Source organism: Hyla sarda, chromosome 13 (genome assembly GCF_029499605.1).
Source record: "Hyla sarda isolate aHylSar1 chromosome 13, aHylSar1.hap1, whole genome shotgun sequence".
Taxonomy (NCBI): domain Eukaryota; kingdom Metazoa; phylum Chordata; class Amphibia; order Anura; family Hylidae; genus Hyla; species Hyla sarda.
The window spans coordinates 32,514,649-32,536,571 of record NC_079201.1 but is presented as its reverse complement, the minus strand read 5'-3'; the positions used below and the strand labels follow the sequence as shown (position 1 = coordinate 32,536,571).

The 21,923-nt window shown below is 42.4% G+C and overlaps 1 protein-coding gene across 6 annotated transcripts in view; it reads right to left on the bottom strand.

Annotated features, from left to right (window-relative positions):
• Positions 1–21,923, bottom strand: part of RNF157 (ring finger protein 157) — a 128,139-nt gene that overhangs the window by 27,300 nt on the left and 78,916 nt on the right. For all 6 annotated transcript variants that reach the window (XM_056550394.1, XM_056550395.1, XM_056550393.1 and 3 more), the window contains 3 exons: positions 16,073–16,161; positions 12,110–12,256; positions 98–215 (listed from right to left, as the gene is read on the bottom strand). In XM_056550394.1, coding sequence (XP_056406369.1) covers positions 98–215; positions 12,110–12,256; positions 16,073–16,161 — 354 coding nt within the window. The remainder of the gene's footprint in view (positions 1–97; positions 216–12,109; positions 12,257–16,072; positions 16,162–21,923) is intronic.

Below are 21,923 nucleotides of genomic sequence, written 5' to 3'. Positions count from 1 at the left end.
GGAGAGCACATAAGTAAAATGTTTTACATCATTTCCTGCCAGTACTCTACATTATCTAGAGATACTTGTGCATAGATTAGTAACGCATTTCCCTCACCTCTTCTTCTCTCCACTCAGAGGGGTCCACAGTATGTGACGGAAGACAAAACTGCTGGCTCACCCCTTTCTTGAAGTGCACAGTCTCAGACTGCAGATTACTGCACTTAGGAATGTAACTAAGGAAGACAAAACAGTAAAGTCATCCACAATATGCATGCCATCATTGACCTAGTACTAACATTCACAAGTCTGCAGTGTTTTGACTATAGTCTATCAGCTCTTAAAGGGGTACTCTGGTGAAAAACATTTTTTTAAATCAACTGGTGCCAGAAAGTTAAACAGATTTGTAAATTACTTCTATTTAAAAATCTTAATCCTTCCAGTGCTCTCTGCTGACACCTCTAGCCAGGTCAGGAACTGTCCAGAGCAGGTACAATTCCCCATAGCAAACCTATCCTGCTCTGGACAGTTCCTGACATGGACAGAGGTGTCAGCAGAGAGCACCGTGGACAGACAGAAAAAACCTTCCACTGTATTATACAGCAGCTGATAAGTACTGGAAGGATTAGGATTTTTTAATAGAAGTAATTTACAAATCTGTTTAACTTTCTGGCACCAGTAGATTAAAAAAAAAAAATAATAATAATTCCACAGGAGTACCCCTTTAAGAATACATATGTTACAGTTAACTGGTTTTTAGTTAAAACTAGTTTTCCCTAGTGAAAACCAGTTCTTACTGAACAAGTTTGTCAAAACTAGAATTTACTGCTGTTCCCTAGTTGAAACCAGTTTTTACTGAACACCTTTGTGAAAACTAGAATTTACTGCTAATCAAAAATCAAAAACCGAATGACACCAAAACAAAAGAAAAAATTGTTAGAAAGAAATGACTGTAAGGGTAGGGTCACAGGTAGAGCATCCACTTTGTATTTGATGCTGTGAATGCACTACTGCCCATCCCTAGAGTGTGCCTCCAGCTGTTTTTCCCATGTCCTGCTTGCAGCAGCAATCTACCACTACGAGCAGACACAGAGGGAGCTGCGAGTAGCGCACAATGAGCAGGTCTCTAGACATCGCGGCCACTCCCCCTGCTCCGTGAGCTAGGCTGAGAGGAGCCACAATGTCTGGAGCACACTGCGCATGCGCGCACGACTCGCTGCTCCCTCTGTGTCTGCTCATAGAGGCAGAATGCTGCTGCGAGCAGGACACAGGGGGAAAACTGCTGGAGGCACACTCTAGGGACAGGCAGTAGCACAATCGCAGTGTCAAATATGCCGGGAATGCGCTACATATGACCCTACCCTAATACATGAAGAAAGTCGAGCACCTGATGATGCGGAGGTATTAGATGACTTAGAGGAAGTATTAGCCTGGTATACATCGTTCTATTTGGCTTTAAAACTACTTTTAACTAGGAAAACCTGTTTGAGTGAAACAAACCAGTTAAAAGGAATGAAGTGTTAATTTGGAATAAAAAAACATTTCTATAAATGTAGTATTTCTTGAGGATACAACAATATTCTGTATAACATATGGGATACAACATTTAGTTTTTGTATTAGCAGTAACATTCTAGTTTAAACCTGGTTTTAACTAGGGAAGAGCAGTAAATTCTACACCCTGTTCCAAATTATTTCGCAAATTCTATTTAAGTGTCACAAAGATTAAATATTTAGTTTTTCAGTTTAACTCATGGATGGCATTGTGTCTCAGGGCTCTTTTGATCATTAAAAACAAATCTCAGACACCTGTGATAATTAGATTGCCAGGTGAGCCCAATTTAAAGGGGTACTCTGATGGAAAAAAAACATTTTAACAACTGGTGCAAGAAAGTTAAACAGATTTGTAATTTACTTTACTATTAAAATATCTTTAGGGGGCGCATGCGCGCAGCTCACGCGAGAGGACGAATGTAGTGTGAGCTCCGTGCTGACCGCGACTATACAGCCTCTCTAAGCGCCCATATCGGGCTCCTCTGAGTTAGAACTTACCCTGCCGGGTGGGGGAATATGCCGCGATCCCAGACGGGCACAAAAAGGCAGAATTCGCAACGGCTCTCGCAGTCTATACCTGATATCTTCAGGACAAGCCGGCGCTCCAAGATGGAGGAGCCTCGCTGCAGCTCTCCAGCGGAGCACTCAGAGGAGGAGTCGCAAGGCCCTGCAGACCTGTTGCCTACCTCGATGTTCCGGAACATAAAGCTCCTCTTTCAAACTGAATTGTCTAAGGCGGTGGCAGACCTGTCCTCCCAGCTGAAAGACTTGGGGCAGAGAGTAGCTGACTCTGAAGCGCGGATTGACGACATGGCTGACGCCATTGAAACTGATCGCCATGACCTGGAGGATCACACTGCGCAACTACAGGCCCTCGAGCTGAAACTTGAGGACTTGGAGAATCGTTCACGCCGCGCTAACTTACGGATCCGAGGTCTCCCGGAGGAGGTGACTGACTTTTCGAAGGCGATCTCTTCACTCTTCTACGCATTGGCCCCGCAGCTGGAACCGGAACTATTGCGCTTCGACCGCATACATAGAGCCCTGACCAGGCCCAAGAACCCCGACTATCCAAGGGACATAATACTTAAACTACATTATCCTGAGGTGAGAGACACCGTCCTGCAGGCGGCCAGAAACATCCCAGCGTTACCTGGGGTCCCTCCATCTGTGCGCATTTTTTCGGATCTGGCCCCCTCCACCCTAGCTAGGCGCAGGGAATTCCGCCCCCTTACCCTCACATTACAAAAAGAAGGCATACGATACCGGTGGGGGTTCCCTTTTTCCTTAATATTCCAGGCTAATGGTCGCACGCACAATGTCCATACTGTGCTGGAAGCCAAAGAAATTCTTTCACATGCCCGCATAACTTTGGTGGATAGTCCACCACTGCCTCAAAGACCTGGACGGGTGCACCCGTGGTCTACTGTGGGGAGAGAGAAGCGTAGACCCCCTGAACCTTTGCGAGAGGACCCAACTACTTGATTGTCATGGATTCTCCATTTTTTATACAGTTGTTTGCTTAATGGACGCTATGCTGTTGCCTCTTTACGGGTTGTGAGCCGGGACATTTGTTCTCCTTTTACGCCCCCCATCCCTGTAATTATTGATTTCTACTATTTTTCCATGGCGAGGCTAGAGCGTGGTTCAGACTACTGCACCCCGTCATCCCTTCGTGGGACAAAGGAAGAATGCTGGGCGACTTGATAAGGCCGCCCGCCTTTCCTGTGATTTGGATGTTTTTTGTTTTCCTTTCTTTTTTTTCTTTGTTTTTTGTTTTCTGTTCCTATAGGTACGATGCACTTCTGTTTTTTGACGGCAAGCAGCCGCAACTGGTGCTGATGGCCGGGCTCCCTATCCATCTCTGGGTACTGTTTATTGGGTTTGGTATGTATGATGGCATGTCTCCTCTGGTTTGGTGTTATGGCTAAGGTTCTCTCACATAATGTACGGGGTTTCAACGCCCCAGGTAAACGTAGTAAGGCCTTTATTGATTACGTTAAATTACATCCTGACATATTGTGTATCCAGGAAACCCATTTTACGCTCACCTCTAAACCGTCACACCTACACAGATTGTATTCTAGACATCATTGTTCGTCTTTCACGACTAAATGCAGAGGAGTCATGACCTTGTTTCATAACTCTTTCCCCTTCACAGTGCGGAGGGAGTTGGTAGATGGTGAGGGAAGATACCTGATATTGTTGGGTACATTGTATGACAAATCCTTATGTATTGTTAACTCTCCAACGGATTCCCCGCTTATGTTTTTTTTTCCCGTTTGTGTTCACTTCTTGAGACACTGACGTACGATATGCTGATTTGGGCCGGAGATTTTAACATGACAGTTAATGGCAAACTGGATAGATCTAATTCAGCCCCTTTTCGTAGGTCGGGGTCTCACCACCGCCTTCTACAACAATTGTTTATATCCCATGACTTAGCTGATAGTTGGAGAGAGCATAACGGGGTATCTAGGGGTTACTCATATTACTCACCTGCGCATGGTCACTATACCAGGATAGACTGGATATTGGTCCTTACCCGCATGTTACCTCAGATGTTGTATGCCCGTCATGTTCCCTCGGTGTGGTCAGATCATGATATGGTGTTAGCTGCTTTTAACTTGATGCCCTCCTTTACATATCCGTTTAGATGGCCCTTGAATGAAGCATTGCTGCCCATGCCGAGGGTATACCAACAACTAGATACTGACCTGAAACATTTTTTTGATACCAACACGATCCCTGAGTCTTCCCCAGTATGGGTGTGGTTAACCCATAAATCTTATATGAGAGGCCGTATCATATACCTAGCTAGTGGACTGAAACGTGACCGCACTGCTACCCAATTAGCTTTGGAATGTAGATTACAGAGACTGACGTATGCTCATCAACAAGACCCATCTCTTTGCCTTTATCATTCCATTAACCCCTTAAGGACCAAGGACGTACCGGTACGTCCTTGGTCCTGCTCTTCCGATATAACGCGGGGTTACACAGTAACCCCGCGTCATATCATGGCGGGCCCGGCGTCATAGTGAAGCCGGGACCCGCCTCTAATAGCGTGCAGCGCCGATCGCGGCGCCGCGCGCTATTAACCCTTTAGCCGCGCGCTCAAAGCTGAGCCGCGCGGCTAAAAGTGAAAGTGAAAGTTCCCGGCTAGCTCAGTCGAGCTGTTCGGGATAGCCGCGGCTAATCGCGGCATCCCGAACAGCTGACAGGACAGCGGGAGGGCCCCTTCCTGCCTCCTCGCTGTCCGATCGCCGAATGACTGCTCAGTGCCTGAGATCCAGGCATGAGCAGTCATCCGGCAGAATCGTTGATCACTGGTTTCTTATGAGAAACCAGTGATCAACATAGAAGATCAGTGTGTGCAGTGTTATAGGTCCCTATGGGACCTATAACACTGCAAAAAAAAAGTGAAAAAAAAAAGTGAATAAAGATCATTTAACTCCTCCCCTATTAAAAGTTTGAATCACCCCCCTTTTCCAATAAAAAAAAAAACACAGTGTAAATAAAAATAAAAATAAACATATGTGGTATCACCGCGTGCGGAAATGTCCGAATTATAAAAATATATCATTAATTAAACCGCTCGGTCAATGGCGTGCGCGCAAAAAAATTCCAAAGTCCAAAATAGTGCATTTTTGGTCACTTTTTATATCATTTAAAAATGAATAAAAAGTGATCAATAAGTCCTATCAATGCAAAAATGGTACCGTTAAAAACTTCAGATCACGGCGCAAAAAATGAGCCCTCATACCGCCCCATACACGGAAAAATAAAAAAGTTATAGGGGTCAGAAGATGACAATTTTAAACGTATTAATTTTCCTGCATGTAGTTATGATTTTTTCCAGAAGTCCGACAAAATCAAACCTATATAAGTAGGGTATCATTTTAATCGTATGGACCTACAGAATACATATCAGGTGTCATTTTTACCGAAAAATGTACTACGTAGAAACGGAAGCCCCCAAAAGTTACAAAACAGCGTTTTTTTTTCAATTTTGTCGCACAATGATTTTTTTTCCCGCTTCACCATAGATTTTTGGGCAAAATGACTGACGTCATTACAAAGTAGAATTGGTGGCGCAAAAAATAAGCCATCATATGGATTTTTAGGTGTAAATTTGAAAGAGTTATGATTTTTTAAAGGCAAGGAGCAAAAAACGAAAATGCAAAAACGGAAAAACCTCCGGTCCTTAAGGGGTTAAGGAGACCCGCTTGCAGCTGGATGCACTTTTATCTACCAGGGTTGAGAAAGCTGTCCGTTGGACAAAAGCGACCTATTACAGGTTAGCTAACAAACCCGACAAATTACTGGCGGCGATGCTCAAAAACACTTCTTTTAATAGAGTACATAGCTTGCAGCTTCGACCGGGTCTCCAATCTTCTCACCCCGATAAGATTTACACAGCCTTCCATACCTATTACTCTACTCTATATGCAGCGCCCTCTTCTTCTCCCGCTCTCTCCTCCTCCCTTACTGACTTCTTCTCTTTAATTACTTTACCGTCATTGACACCAGACGCCAGGGAGTCTTTAAACGCACCTTTTACAGTGGAGGAAATCGCGGACGCCATTGCCCGATTGAAGTCTGGTAAGGCCCCCGGGCCTGATGGCCTGACGGCAGCATACTTTAAAAAATTTGCACCATTGCTACTCCCTCATCTACTCACATTTTTCAATTCGCTTCGCATACAGACTACTATCCCATCTGAATTTCTGGATGCACTCATTACAGTTATCCCTAAACCGAACCGGGATCATTTAAATACTGCCAATTATCGCCCAATATCGTTGTTAAATATTGATGCGAAGCTCCTGACATCTTTGTTGGCAAAAAGATTAAATGCCCATCTTCCTACACTGGTGCATCAAGACCAGGTAGGATTTATCCCAGGCCGCCAAGCACCAGATAATGTTAGGAAAGTCATTGACCAAATACAGTGGGCGGGGACTACCGCAACCCCTCTCATTGTAGTCGCCTTGGATATAGAGAAGGCTTTTGATTGTGAATCGTGGCCTTTTTTGTTCGCCACTTTACACAAGTTTGGCTTTGCTGGCCCATTTGTTTCTCTTCTACACCTTCTGTACTCCACCCCGACTGCATATCTAAAGTTGCCATCTACCTCTCCCCGTCCGATTTCTATAGGCCGGGGTACTCGTCAGGGCTGCCCCCTGACCCCAGCCCTTTTTGCATTAATTATGGAATCACTGGCACAAATGATTAGAGATCATCCTGATATTTCAGGTACCACTATCGGATCTTCAGAATATAAAGTGAACTTGTTCGCTGACAATTTATTGCTGACCCTTACAAACCCCCTCATTTCCCTTCCCAATCTTTTTAAGGTGCTGGACTCCTTTGCTATGCAGTCGGGGTTGAGTGTCAACGTTACTAAATCTGAAATTATGTATTGTAATATATCGGAGTCCTTGCAACACACCATTGAACATACATTTCACTTTAAAAACGCTAATGCGGGTTTGCCCTATCTGGGCGTGAAACTTACCCCCTCCATTTCATCATTGTATAGCACTAACTTTGTTCCTCTTTATAAATCTATTAGATCTGATTTGGCCAAGTGGAATTATCCGTACATTTCTTGGTTGGGTAGGGTGAACGTGATAAAAATGGTAGTTTTACCTAAGTTGTTGTATTTGTTTAGATCACTGCCTATACCTGTAGCAAAGTGTGATTTGCTTGCTTTGCAAAGGGACGCCTTTAATTATATTTGGTCGAACAAAGGACCGCGTTTTTCCAGGCGAATCATGCACTATAATAGGAAGTCGGGTGGCTTGTCGGTGCCTGATTTTCTTAAATACTATTATGCTGCACGATTGGCTCAGCTGGCATTGGTGAATGCTCTGGATAGAGCACCTCGCTGGACGAGACTGGAGGACTCCTTATTGTCCCCTTATTCCTATGCATCCTTGATGTGGACCTCGTGCCCTATAGCTACGCTGGTCCCTACGTCGGCACAGATTGCCCTCTACTCGTTGTCTCTCTGGCGTCTGGTTCGCTTCAAATTCCGCTTGCAATCCTCCGCTTCTCCTCTGACTCCTTTTCTTTGCAACACTTTCTTTTTACCTGGTCTTACTCCCTCCCTTTTCCACTGGTGGATTGATAATAAACTGCTACGATTCTATGACTTTTTTGACCACCGTTTGATGTACACATTAACGTCTCTCAAACGAAGATATAACATGCCTGATGGTGAATCCTTTAGAGCCCACCAGATATTTTCCTATTATCGTACTGTTCTGGGTACACCCTACTATGTATGAAGCTTTCGTTCTCTATAGACCCATGGATGTTGGGCTCCTCTCATTAGTGTATGCTCAAATTAATGATCCCCCTCCTGATCAGAAACTACCCTTCATGTTAGCGTGGGAAGCGGACCTGCATCACACCTTGTCTTTGCCTCAATGGAGGGAGGGTTGTGTGGTTTTGGGGAAGGGGATTTGGCAAGTGACATTGATGGAGACAGCGTTGAAGGTTCTGCACCGTGTATACATGGTTCCCTCGCGACTTCACTCGATTTACCCCGATGTTTCCCCTCTATGTTTCCGTGGGTGTGGTCAAAGGGGAACCATGTATAATATATGGTGGGGTTGTCCGGTGGTGGTGGGCCTTTGGACGACTGTATTAGATCTTTTAGGCTCCCTTTTGGGTACTTATGTGTCACGTACCCAGGCTTTTTGCTTGCTTGGTACTAAGCCACAAAGAATGACCTTTGGACACTTTCGTCTAGCTCAATTTATCTTGATGGCTACTAGAATTTATATAGCATCGCAATGGAAAAAACCCTCCTTAGACTTTGAAAAGGTAGTGGATAGAGTTAACCTCATTATGCTCAACGAAAAGTTATCTGCTATTAGAGATGATGCTATGTGCTCCTTTGATCGTTTGTGGGAACCGTGGTTATCTTCAGCTCATTGTCCTAACGTCCGCTGCAGTTTCTCGCTTTATTGATCTCCGTGCTGAGGGGTGGGAGGGACTCTATTGTACATTGTCGGGGATGACCAGCCGTCAAACACCTTATACCTTTTTTCTGCCACTATGATTTTGTGCTGCTTATTAATGTGTTGTTAAAATCTAATGCATCACTTGTACCAATTGTTACTTTGGTTATGGCCTAATTGGACTGTTGGTTCCTTTTCATTATTTCAATGCTTTTCCTTACATGTTATCTGTAAGCCTATCAATAAAGCATCTTTGTTTGACTCTTAAAATATCTTTACCCTTTCAGCAGCTGTATGCTACAGAGGAAATTCTTTTCTTTTTCAATTTCATTTTTGTCTAGTCCACAGTGCTCTCTGCTGACACCTCTGTCCCTGTCAGGAACTGTCCAGAACAGCATAGGTTTGCAATGGGGATTTTCTCCTGCTCTTGACAGTTCCTGATACGGGCATCAGGTGGCAGCAGAGAGCACTGTTGGCAAGACAAAAAAGAAATTAATTTCCTCTGTAGCATACAGATGCTAAAAAGTACTAGAAGTAATTTACAAATCTGTTCAACTTTCTGGCACCAGTTGATTTAAAACAAAAAAATTTCCATCAGCTACCTCGAGGTATGAAAACAGATATTTCACGAAAACGTAAGCGTGATCATTGCACTATTATGATATTTGTGGCTGATTCAGAGCACAGACGGGTTTGAGCAGATAAAGGCACATTGAGAAAGATTTCTGCCAGATCCATGCATCGGATCAAGAAAGCAGCTGCTAAAATACCATTACATAGCAGCAAATAGATATTTGAAGCTGCTGGTGCCTCTGGAGTCCCACGGACATCAAGGTGTAGAGTCCTGCAGAGTCTTGCAACTGTGCATAAACCTTCTATTCGGCCACCACTAACCAATGCTCACAAGCAGGAATGGATTCATTGGGCAGAAAAATACATGAAGACTAATTTTCAAACAGTCCTGTTCACTGATGAGTGCCGTGCAACCCTTGAAGGTCCAGATGGATGGAGTAGTGGATGGTTGGTGGATGGCCAACCTGTTCCAACAAGGCTGCAACGTCAGCAAGGCAGTGGTGGAGTTATGTTTTGGGCCGGAATCATGGGAAGATAGCTTGTCGGCCCCTTTAGGGTCCCCTAAGGTGTAAAGATGACCCTGCAAAGTATGTGGAGTTTCTGACTAACCACTTTCTTCCTTGGTACAGAAGAAAGAACTATGCTCTCCGTAATAAAATCATCTTCATGCATGACAATGCACCATATCATGCTGCAAAGAATACCTCTGCATCAATGGCTGCTATGGGGTTAAAAGGAGAGAAAGTCATGTATAGGGTATGACTTGTCTTTCTTATTTTAAATTTTTTGCTCAAGACCTGCATTTGTTGTTTCGGTTTACATGTTCCTTTTATTTTTATTTTTCTGGTGTATGTAGACCGGGTTGCATCCCGGATTTTGATACTATTTTATGCTGTCATTTTGCATCCTTTAATAAACTTGCTCGGTTTGTTACTAAAAGGAGAGAAAGTCATGGTGTGGCCTCCATCCTTCCCCTGACCTCAATCCTATTGAGAAGCACCTGTGGCACATCCTCAAGCAAAAGATCTATGAGGGTGGGAGGCAGTTTACATCCAAACAGCAGCTCTGTGAGGCTATTCTGACATCTTGCAAACAAATTCAAGCAGAAACTGTCCAAAAACTCACAAGTTCAATAGATGCAAGACTTGTGAAGCTGCTATCAAATAAGGGGTCCTACATTATAATGTAACGGGACCTTTTAAAATGTTGTTAAAAGTTTGATTAAGATAGCTTTTGTTTTCAGTAAATATGCTGCAAACACAACAAATGACAATTTTCAGTTCTTTACAACCTATAAAGTGTTTTGAAACTTACTGTGCTTAATAACTTGGAACAGTGGATTGTAAGTTTAACCTACTGTGCTTAATAACTTGGAACAGTGGATTGTAAGTTTATGCTTAAAATAAAAACTGTTATCATTAGTAGGATTGTTCAATAAAACTGGAATTGTACTCTTAAGCACTTAAGGACGCAGGGCGTACAGGTACGCCCCGTTCCCGGGTCCTTAAGGACTCAGGGCGTACCTGTGCCCAATGCTCGGCATTAACCCTTTAGACGCCGCAATCAAAATTGATTGCAGCGTCGAAACTTAAATTACAAGTATCCCTGCAGCTCAGCGGAGCTGATCGGGACTATCGCAACAGAATCGCAATGTCCCGATCAGCTTGCTGGACGACGGGAGGGTCCTCACCTGCCTTCCCGTCCTCCGATTGGCGATCTACTGCTCCATGCCTGCGCAGCAGACTAGAGCAGCAGAGCACCGGTAACTCTGATCAATGCTATGCTGTGGCATAACACTGATCAGTGTATGCAATCAAAAGATTGCATGGTATAGCCTCCTAAGGGGGCTAAAAAAAAATAAAACAGTTTAAAGAGGTAAAAAAAATAAGAGAATAAATGTGAATAAGCCCCCCTAATAAAATTTTTAATCACCCCCCTTTTACTATTTTTTAAATAAAATTATGTAATAAAAAAAAAAATCATATGTGGTACCATCGCGTGCTTAAATGTCCGAACTACTAAAATATAAGCTTAGCTAAACTGCACGGTTGATGGCATACACGTAAAAAAAAATACCAAAGTCCAAAATTGTGAATTTTTGGTCACTTCATATACCATAAAAATATTAATAAAAAGCTATCAAAAAGTCCCATCAAAAAAAATATATGGTACAAATAAAAACTCTCAATAAAGACCCTCATATAGCCCCATACGCGGAAAAATAAAAAAAGTTATAGGGGTCAGAAGATGACAGTTTTAAACATACAAATTTTGGTGCATGTAGTTCTAATTTTTTTTACGTAGTAAAATAAATAAAACCTACGGAAACTGGGTATCCCATATGGACCTACAGAAGAACACAATTTTTTTGTTATAAAATAAGTGGTCATTACTAAGTACAATGGGGACGCAAAAAACAAGCCCTTATATGGGTCTGTAGGTGCAAAATTGCACGCGTTATGATTTATAGAAGAGGAGGAGGAAAAAACGAAAGTGCAAAAACTTCTTAAGGTGAAAATGGGCTGAGTCCTTAAGGAGTTAATAGTTGATAACATAAGAATTATGCTGACTGTTATTAACATAAATGATTTAGCTAAATGAGAAAAATATAATTTGCATAATAATTTGGAACAGGGTATAGTTTTCACAAAGGCGTTAAGTCAAAACTGGTTTTCACTAGGGAAAACCAGTTTAAACTAAAAAACAGTTTAACTCAGTGTTTCTCAAGACCGGTTCTCGACTAAATATATGTTTTCATGATTTCCTTAGTCTTTCACAGGTAATATCATTATGGTCAGTGTATCAGGCATCACCACAGTTATATCGCCTGTGAAAGACCAAAGAAATCCAGAAAACATGACCTGTTGGGGGGGACTTGAGGACCGCACTTGAGATGTGTGTGAATGACACACTGTAACCAGCCAGACCTGAATACAAAATACTGCTTCTGTAAAGGGTCCCTATAAACAACTTGTATGGTGCCAGCTCTAACGTCCTCTTCTACAAAATGTTTATTCTGACCATCCTCACCTGGCAATGCCCCCCTGAAATTCCTCTGTTGCTTGGTAATAGATAGTAATGGCCACTCTTCCATCCGTGTCAAATGTAAACTCCACATTATAATGTACCTTGGGCCGGCTGCCTTCAGCTCCACTGGCTTTAACTTCCTCTGTGCACCTACAAAAGAAAGTATATCAAACAGTAATAACATAAAAGGCAAAATATCCAATGCTACCCAAAATACCTTAAATGGGCACTGTCAAATACAAAAACTTTTGTATGTTGTACATCTTGGCAAAACATTAACCTTTCTAATATTCCTCATAAGAAAATGTTATTTCCTTTTTATAGAAATCATGGCTTATAAAATCATGACTTTGTCCAAGATGAAGCGCAGGCATGGACAGAGTCCAGTAAGGGAGGGTGGGCTAGCACTCCTCTGTGCTCTCTCCTGCCTGATATGACTCCTCTATGCTCTCTCCTGTCTGATAGCACTCCTCTGTGCTCTCTCCTGTCTGATAATACTCCTCTGTGCTCTCTCCTGTCTGATAGGACTCCCCTGTGCTCTCTCCTGTCTGATATGACTCCTCTGTGCTCTCTCCTGTCTGATAGTACTCCTCTGTGCTCTCTCCTGTCTGATAGTACTCCTCTTTGCTCTATCCTGTCTGATAGTACTCCTCTGTACTGTCTCCTGTCTGATAGTACTCCTCTGTGCTCTCTCCTGTCTGATAGTACTCCTCTTTGCTCTATCCTGTCTGATAGTACTCCTCTGTACTGTCTCCTGTCTGATAGTACTCCTCTGTGCTCTCTCCTGTCTGATAGTACTCCTCTGTGCTCTCTCCTGTCTGATAGTACTCCTCTGTGCTCTCTCCTGTCTGATAGACAGGAGAGAGCAGAGGGGAGTACTATCAGACAGGAGAGAGCACAGAGGAGTCCTATCAGACAGGAGAGAGTACAGAGGAGTGCTAGCCCACCCGCACTTACTGGACTTTGTCCATGCCTGTGCTTCAGCTTGGACAAAGCCAGGATTTTATAAGCCATGATTTCTATAAAAATGAAATAAAATTTTCGTATGAAGTATATTAGAAAGGTTAATGTTTTGCTAAAATGTACATCATATAAAAAGTTTTTGAATCTGACAGTGCCCATTTAAATGTAATCTATATCACTTCCGATGCAGCCCCATCCTCCCTAAAATGGGAACAAAGAACAAAAAAATGCTGATCTCAAAAACAGGTAGTTTAACCATGACCGTTGCCGTTAAAAAGTGCAGCAGTCATATACTGTATAGCTATCCTGCTGCTGTAATGGCGGTGGTGTCCACTATTTAATCTGTTGTATGCAGCCACCAATGTAGCAGTCAACTCCGAGGACAGGCTGGCAGTCATAATGGCTGGTTGGGCATACTGAGGTGTGCCCTAACAATTGGTGTACCAAATAATGCCACCCAAGATGTCACCTGCAAAAACAACCAGTCCTCATACAGCTTTGGTAATCTAAAAATAAAAGTTGTGAACACCTAAAGGGGCACAATGATAAAATTCGCTTTGACTTCAGTTCTCACAGAAAATCATTTTGCAGAATGCAAGTGGGGGGTCCTTCTTTTCCGCTCATAAAAGGAGTGTACAAAACAGGAGAAGATTTACTAATACTTTCTAAAACTTCATGTAAACTTGAAGAGTACCTGTGGTCAATTCTAATAATGCATCTTATTAGTATGTATGGGATCTTTAGGGAAGGCCTTTTTATTGTTATTGTTTATTTGTTAATCCACCCCGTTATAGAAAATTTAAATTTTAAGGTATGTGATCAGCCCCCTAAAGAATCTATACATACCAATAAACTGCATTTTTAAAAATGACCACATGCCAAATATTGGGTGAATGGGCGTTCCAAGAAAAGCTCTTCGTAAAAGAGGGCCAAAGATCACCTGACAAATGAGCCGGTGCTTGTTCGCTGGCTGATTGGAACTGTTGTGAGGCCAATAAAATCATTGTTATCAGCCGCACTTCGGCCTGTGTAAACCGATAATGTGCAGCGAATATCGAACGATGATATTAGGGCCGCATGACAAGTAAAAGCTATGTAGACAGGCACCAAAAGAGCCCTTTAACTAGACAGTCCTCTTTTTTTTAATTAAAGCTTTATTTACATTTTTCAATCTATTAAAATTTCCATCAATATGTAAAATTATAATAATATATCACAAAAAGACCATATGTCCCTTTACCCTCCTCCCCACCCTAGGAAAGTGACCGGAAGAGAGAGAGAGGAAAAAAAATTCCTAAAATGTCCCCAATTTATCACAGTGATTCAGGATTTATGATACATCTGTTTCATCTTTAGACGGCCCAGTCTTTATGCCACAACATTGGCGTGCAAAAACATACTTAAAAGGGTGATGAGGAGGAAAACTGGTGCCAGAAACTTAAACAGATTTGTAAATTACTTCTGTTAAAAAATCTTTATCCTTCCAGTCCTTATTAGCAGCTGTATGCTACAGAGGAAATTCTTTGATTTTTGAATTTCTTTTTTATCTTGTCCACAGCGCTCTCTGCTGACACCTCGGTCCGTGTCAGGAACTGTCCAGAGCAGCATAGGTTTGCTATGAGGATTTTCTCCTTCTCTGGACAGTTCCTGATACAGGCATCAGGTGTCAGCAGAGAGCACTGTGGACAAGACAAAAAATAAATTCAAAAAGAAAAGAATTTCCTCTGTTTAATAGAAGTAATTTACAAATATGTTTAACTTTCTGGCACCAGTTGATTTAAAAAACATGTTTTCCACCGGAGTACCCCTTTAACTGTCCAATAAGCCACACACCGTTTATGAGCAAGGTGCAGAAGTGTCTAAAACACACAATGAATGTGGGGCATATTGCACCAGGAATCTAACCCATTTGTAATAGTAAATCTGCCCCATTGTCTTCTGAAAGGAAGCCAAAAGGAAGAAACGATGAGCAGCAACTACCATGTGACTGAAGGTGACCGCAAAAGCCTCTTCAAGGACTAGTTGGGTAGTGAGCCATGACTATTAGAAAAAGGCTGCACTGAGCTTCTCCTTGGCAATCAAAGGATTAAGCTGAAGGCATCTATTTTTACCTCGTGCTGTGTTGTCTGGAGCTGAACGTGTTAAGTCACATTTATTGTAAGCCTTCCTTCTAGCAACACATGTGGCTGAAGGGCCTCTTGTCTGTATAGTGATGGGGACTGCATGGCTCATCCGGCAAACAGTAATTGTTTAGCTAAGACCAAAGTGTCCAATGGGTAAAGTGCTGCAAAATATTGCTAATATATGTGCCCTAAAGATTACCACCTGCCAAGGTAATAGGGTCCTTAGGTGTTCCCTTATGACGGTGGCCCCGTTTAGCAAGATAATGCCTCAGTCGCACTGCAAAAAAATGCTTAGGAATAATGCGAGGAACATAATAAAGAGTTAAAGTTGTTAACCTTGCCTCAAAATATCCCAGGACTCAATTGGATCCAATTGGAGATCCAACCTCACAACTTTTTGGAGGTTCCACCTCAAGACCATGCCCCCTCAATGCAAGTCTATGGGAGGGGGCGTCACGCCCCCTCCATAGACGTGCATTGAGGGGGTGTGGCCATTACATCACAAGGGGGCGTGGCTGACCCTTGCCGTGTGAAAACAGCATTCGGAACTTTTAGTTCCGAACGCTGGCCAGTGGAGAACCCCTTTAACGGACCTAAACGAAGCTTTTCAGGCAAAATTCCCTCATCATTATGAGATTGTTGAGGTGCGGTCACCCAGAACCCCCCCCCCCCATCAGGCCCCATTGTGTGGGGACATTCTGAGCAAAGATCTCTTATAACAGGAGCTGAGCTACAGTAACTCAGAACAGCGACTATACAACGTATGGAGCCATCTGCTTCCTACTCGGTTTCACTGTGTGCAGTAGTGCTGTGGCTCAGGCAACATGGCGGACCCTATCAATTCTGTAAGTTACAGCTTGACGAAGACATATATATTCACCTGACAAGACGTAATGTGTCTTTCCGTATGTTGATCAAACTGCGCAGTGTTTTCACAGGCTCTTGTGGGGAAGGTGCCGCATATGGGAACTAGAAGAGATGGGAGACAATGAATGGCAGGAAATCTTCACATAATAACACAAACAATTACAAGCAGATTAGAAAATCATAGGGCTCCATAGCAATACTCGGGATGGGTCTGACAGACTACTCTTGCTTTTATTATTTATTTTTATTGACGGCTCATGCACAGGAAAATATTACAGCTCTATACAACCTTTGAAGACTTTACGTGCACATTGTACCTCCATATGCCCTTTTCTTATAGAGAGACATATGGATATTTTTTTTACAATGGATTTTTTAACAACAGTGCTATTTCTATGTCCTACTGGATCCTATATTACAGAAGTATTTCCGCCTAGCAACATTGTCCACCATACTACTATTGATAATGATGACCATTATGATTTTGATTATTGATATATATATATATATATATATATATATATATATATATATGCTAATATGCTGCAGAAAAACATTATTTTCCTTATGAGACATATCAGCTTTCTATTTGCTTGTGACTAAGATGAAGACCTTTAGATGAGGCCAGAAGAAGCAAGATAAAGAAGAGGTTGGAAGTTAGAGACAAAACATTTGAAGAAAGATAGACTGTGCAGAAGGACAAATACATCCGGAATTTTCTGGCAGGATAGGGAAATTGCAACATAAGTGACCTATGGCTGAGAAATAAATAAATGTATAATATATACAGACGCAATACTCAAATAACCAATCAAAATATAACATGATGATTTTGACGTGATAACTAACCTCCCCTTTTTGTCAAATGTAAAAACCAATGTACTTCCGTATAATAAACAGAACTCATTGGGACAGCTCCTTAGCCAGTATACCGAGAAGGAGATATATACCTACATTTTGTCTGGTGTTTATTTCTTGTTTCGACACTCAGCAGTATACAGCGGCAGTCACTCACATTTTAAGGCCTAAACAGAAGCCAACCATAACACTATGGCCCACATTTATCATTGTAGTGTAAGTGAAGCATTTTTTTACACCTATTTTTTTGTGTGCTGGTAATGTGTAGGAGCACCAGATTTATTAAATGGTCAAAGAGCATTTGATAAATTTTGTGCAGGTAAACATTTTCTGAAATTTCTGGGCTGGTGTAGTTTTAGAGACTTTTCAGTGGCTTTTCGCCTTTTTTTGCTCCTTTTCCCAAAAAGGCGCAGTTGATAAAACCCTTCTATATAATGTATATTGTCAAAATCAGGGGATTGCAACTCAAAATCAGCAGAAATGTGTAAACCAAAAGGCACAAAAAAAAGGAGCAAAAAAACCTGCTTGCTCCTTTTTTTGCTCCTTTTTAGACACAAAAAACTGTCCCAAGACAATGATAAATGTGGGCCTATAGCTCTAAGTTGGTGCTGTGAAAAACTACTTAGTTCCAGCAATTCTTTATAGGGATTTTTTATTTCTAATATTTTGATGGAGAAAAATTAAATAAATTAAGGTTGCCTGACTTCCCGCATGCACACAAACCGCCATGAACTAGAGATAACGTTTAGTTTTTTCCCTATATTCAGGAAGTATAGGACCGCCCATATGACTACTTATCCTCAAATGAGCAGAGATTTTACATGACTAAATGATAAGTTATCCTGTCATCTTGTTATAGGTACACTGCCCTCATACCATACTCTAAGCCTCATGTAGTTTTTATTTTAGGTCTTGTTAGAGATGCTCTGCCCACATACCTCATGTTGTTTTATTGAAGCTCGCATAAGTGAGTCCACCGTTCATATTTTTGTAAACATTTTACAATATCTTTGAATGTGACACCATTAAAGAAATGACTACAATTTAAGGGTGCATTCACACGGCTGTCTGTCCCCGTTTTTTTTATCCCTGTTTCGGTTCCGTTCTTGCAGGCTGTAAACGGATTAAAAACGGTTTTGAAAAAATCCCATGTAAATGGGATTTCTTTAACCATCCGTTTACATCCGTTTGTACCCGTCTACACTCATTTCCGTTTTTTTGACGGCAGAAAAAACGGCACATGCAGTATTTTTTCTTCTGTCAAAAAAATGGAAGAAAAAACGGATACAGTAAATTTAACATTGAAGTCTATGGAAAAAGGATGAGCCTTTAATGTCATCCGTCTTTTGATCCGTTTTTACTTCTGAGGGGGGGGGGGGGTTTATCAACTGAACAATAACAGATCCAAACGGAGACAAACGGATAACATCCCTTTTTATTTTTTGATGGGAGAAGAACGGGATGGGTCTAGACGGCCGTGTGAACGTAGCCTAAGGTGGTGAGTCCACAGCCTGTATAACAGTGTTTAAAAGGGGTATTCCGGGAAAAAACTTTTTTTCTTATATCAACTGGCTCCAGAAAGTTAAACAGATTTGTAAATTACTTCTATTAAAAAATCTTAATCCTTTCAATAATTATCAGCTGCTGAAGTTGAGTTGTTGTTTTCTGTCTGGCAACAGTGCTCTCTGCTGACATCTCTGCTTGTCTCGGGAACTGCACAGAGTAGAATAGGTTTGCTATGGGGATTTGCTTCTACTCTGGACAGTTCCCGAGACAGGCGTCATCAGAGAGCACTTAGACAGAAAAGAACAACTCAACTTAAGCAGCACATAAGTACTGAAAGGATTAAGATTTTTTAATAGAAGTAATTTACAAATCTTTTTAACTTTCTGAAGCCATTTGATATATAAAAAAAAGTTTTTTTCCTGGATAACTCCTTTAATGTTGTGTTCCCTCGAAATAACTCAACAAACAGCCATTAACGTCTAAACCTTGGCAACAAAAGTGAATGCACCCCAGCAAAAGTGGAAATGTCCAGATTGGGCCCAGTTAGAAATTTTTCCTCCTCAGTGTCATGTGACTTGTTAGCATTACAAAGTCTCAGATGTAAATGGGGACATGTCTTACATTTGGTGTTATGACTCTCATACTCTCTAATACTTGCCACTAATAGATATGACAAAAACTCTCCATGATGTAGAAATCCCATTAGGTTAATTAATGGTATGGGAGGATTACAGGACCAAGGAAGGTTATCAAATTTGAGGTTTTTTAGTTTTGAGAAAAGACATTTTAAAGGACGATCTGATAACAATGTACAAATATATAAATGGACAGTACAGAGATCTTTCTAGTGATCTTTTTATACCTAGGCAGGTTACCATGACAAGGGGGACATCCTCTACATCTACAGGAAATAGAGTTCCATGGTCTCACTGCTCTTACAATAAAGAATATCTGTCTGTGATGATGGTGGAACCCATCATCATCACAGACAGAGATTCTTTACTGTAAGAGCAGTGAGACTATGGAACTCTCTGCCACATGATGTTGTGGTGTCAGACTAAAAAAACAAGTTCAAGGGGGGCCTGGATGTTTTTCTGGAAAAATATAATATTACAAATTATGGATTCTAGATTTACGTAGCTAGTTGATCTAGGGATTTATTCTTTTGCCATATTAAAAAAATCTGATTTTTTTCGCTGTTATGGGGCAATTGGCATCATGTTTTGTTTTTTCTGCCTGCTTCTGGATCAACACAGTAAGGTTTTAGGTTTAATGGACTTATTTTTTCAACCTTATAAACTATGTAACTACATAAGGTGAGTATGTGCGGTTTTGATGCAAGTGGACATGTTGGTCAGGCCCTAAAGGGGTTATCCAAGAATAAAAAAAACAAATTTTTTTGTTTTTTGTTTTTCAAAAATAGCCACACACCTGTCCTTAGGCTGTGTGTGGTATCTTGCACTGTCCTGACTTACAGCCTGTGCTTAAGCATATCACTAAAGTGTATCATTTTATTAAGAGATAAGAATGTGTACAAGTAAATTTAAATGTCGAATCAAATAAGGACTGCGGAGCACACACCGGGTCTTTTCAATCAGGGGCTTGTTTATTGTAGCTTCGTACACACGGGTTACATGCAGGGGAGAAAGATGGTAAAGAAGGGGGGTATTCAAGACGTCGACGGACCGTTTACGCGCCGGAGCTCTTCGTCAGGCCGATGCTAGCATCGGCCTGACGAAGCGCTCCGGCGAGTAAACGGTCCGTCGCATCTTTACCATCTTTCTCCCCTGCATGTAACCCGTGTGTAACCCGCATCTTAGATGATGTGTTGCCCATTAACTCTTATAAAATAACTTTATTCAGCAAGTTAAACCTTGAACGCTGTCAGGGTATACTTGGAGTTTAAGTTTTGCAACTGGTGGAGGGCCACAGGTTGGGGAACACTGCCTTACAGGCTGGGGTGTGGCTATAAGTTGTGAGATGGGGGGTCCTTGGTTGAAGCTATATTTATCCTCCTCACCCTCCTCCTGTCCTGACAGCCATGTGTCACCATATCATCCTCTTTCCTGTTGAATCAATCATTTAACCTCGTCACTGCTACAGGAGTAGGACCTCCGGCCTCTTTATCTCTGGACTGCCTGTCATCACCTCACCCATGACTGACTATTGCCCAGACAAGCAGAAACTCCTATATGCGCAGAGTGAAGACATTAATGTGAAAGAAGAGGAAATTAGGAAAAATGTCAATCATTGTACACTGTGTACCCACAAACGCTGCTATTACTCCACACAAAAAGTAGAGGTTACCCTGTCAGGATGACTTCCCTAGAGCTGGAACACGATTGTTATTAGACAGATGTACTAAGAGCAGCGCACACTCGGCATTATCTTCATCCTATTCTGCTGATAGGGCCGCTCCAATCATAGGGAATCGCTATTTATACAGGGTCCAATGGGGGGGAAATGTGAAATTACGCTGGTGCTGTCTAATAAAACCGTCCTAACCTACACATGCAGGCAACTGCTAACCACATGAACAACACTTGTATACTACAGGGCTGTATACAGTATAGAGGGAAGGGGTGCACTGTGGCTGTATACAGTATAGAGGGCAGGGGTGCACTGTGGCTGTATACAGTATAGAGGGCAGGGGTGCACTGTGGCTGTATACGGTATAGAGGGCAGGGGTGCACTGTGGCTGTATACAGTATAGAGGGCAGGGGTGCACTGTGGCTGTATACAGTATAGAGGGCAGGGGTGCACTGTGGCAGTATACAGTATAGAGGGCAGGGGTGCACTGTGGCTGTATACAGTATAGAGTGCAGGGGTGCACTGTGGCTGTATACAGTATAGAGGGCAGGGGTGCACTGTGGCTGTATACAGTATAGAGGGCAGGGGTGCACTGTGGCTGTATACAGTATAGAGGGCAGGGGTGCACTGTGGCTGTATACAGTATAGAGGGCAGGGGTGCACTGTGGCTGTATACAGTATAGAGGGCAGGGGTGCACTGTGGCTGTATACAGTATAGAGGGCAGGGGTGCACTGTGGCTGTATACAGTATAGAGGGCAGGGGTGCACTGTGGCTGTATACAGTATAGAGGGCAGGGGTGCACTGTGGCTGTATACAGTATAGAGGACAAGGGTGCACTGTGGCTGTATACAGTATAGAGGGCAGGGGTGCACTGTGGCTGTATACAGTATAGAGGGCAGGGGTGCACTGTGGCAGTATACAGTATAGAGGGCAGGGGTGCACTGTGGCAGTATACAGTATAGAGGGCAGGGGTGCACTGTGGCAGTATACAGTATAGAGGGCAGGGGTGCACTGTGGCTGTATACAGTATAGAGGGCAGGGGTGCACTGTGGCTGTATACAGTATAGAGGGCAGGGGTGCACTGTGGCTATATACAGTATAGAGGGCAGGGGTGCACTGTAGCTGTATACAGTATAGAGGGCTGGGGTGCACTGTAGCTGTATACAGTATAGAGGGCAGGGGTGCACTG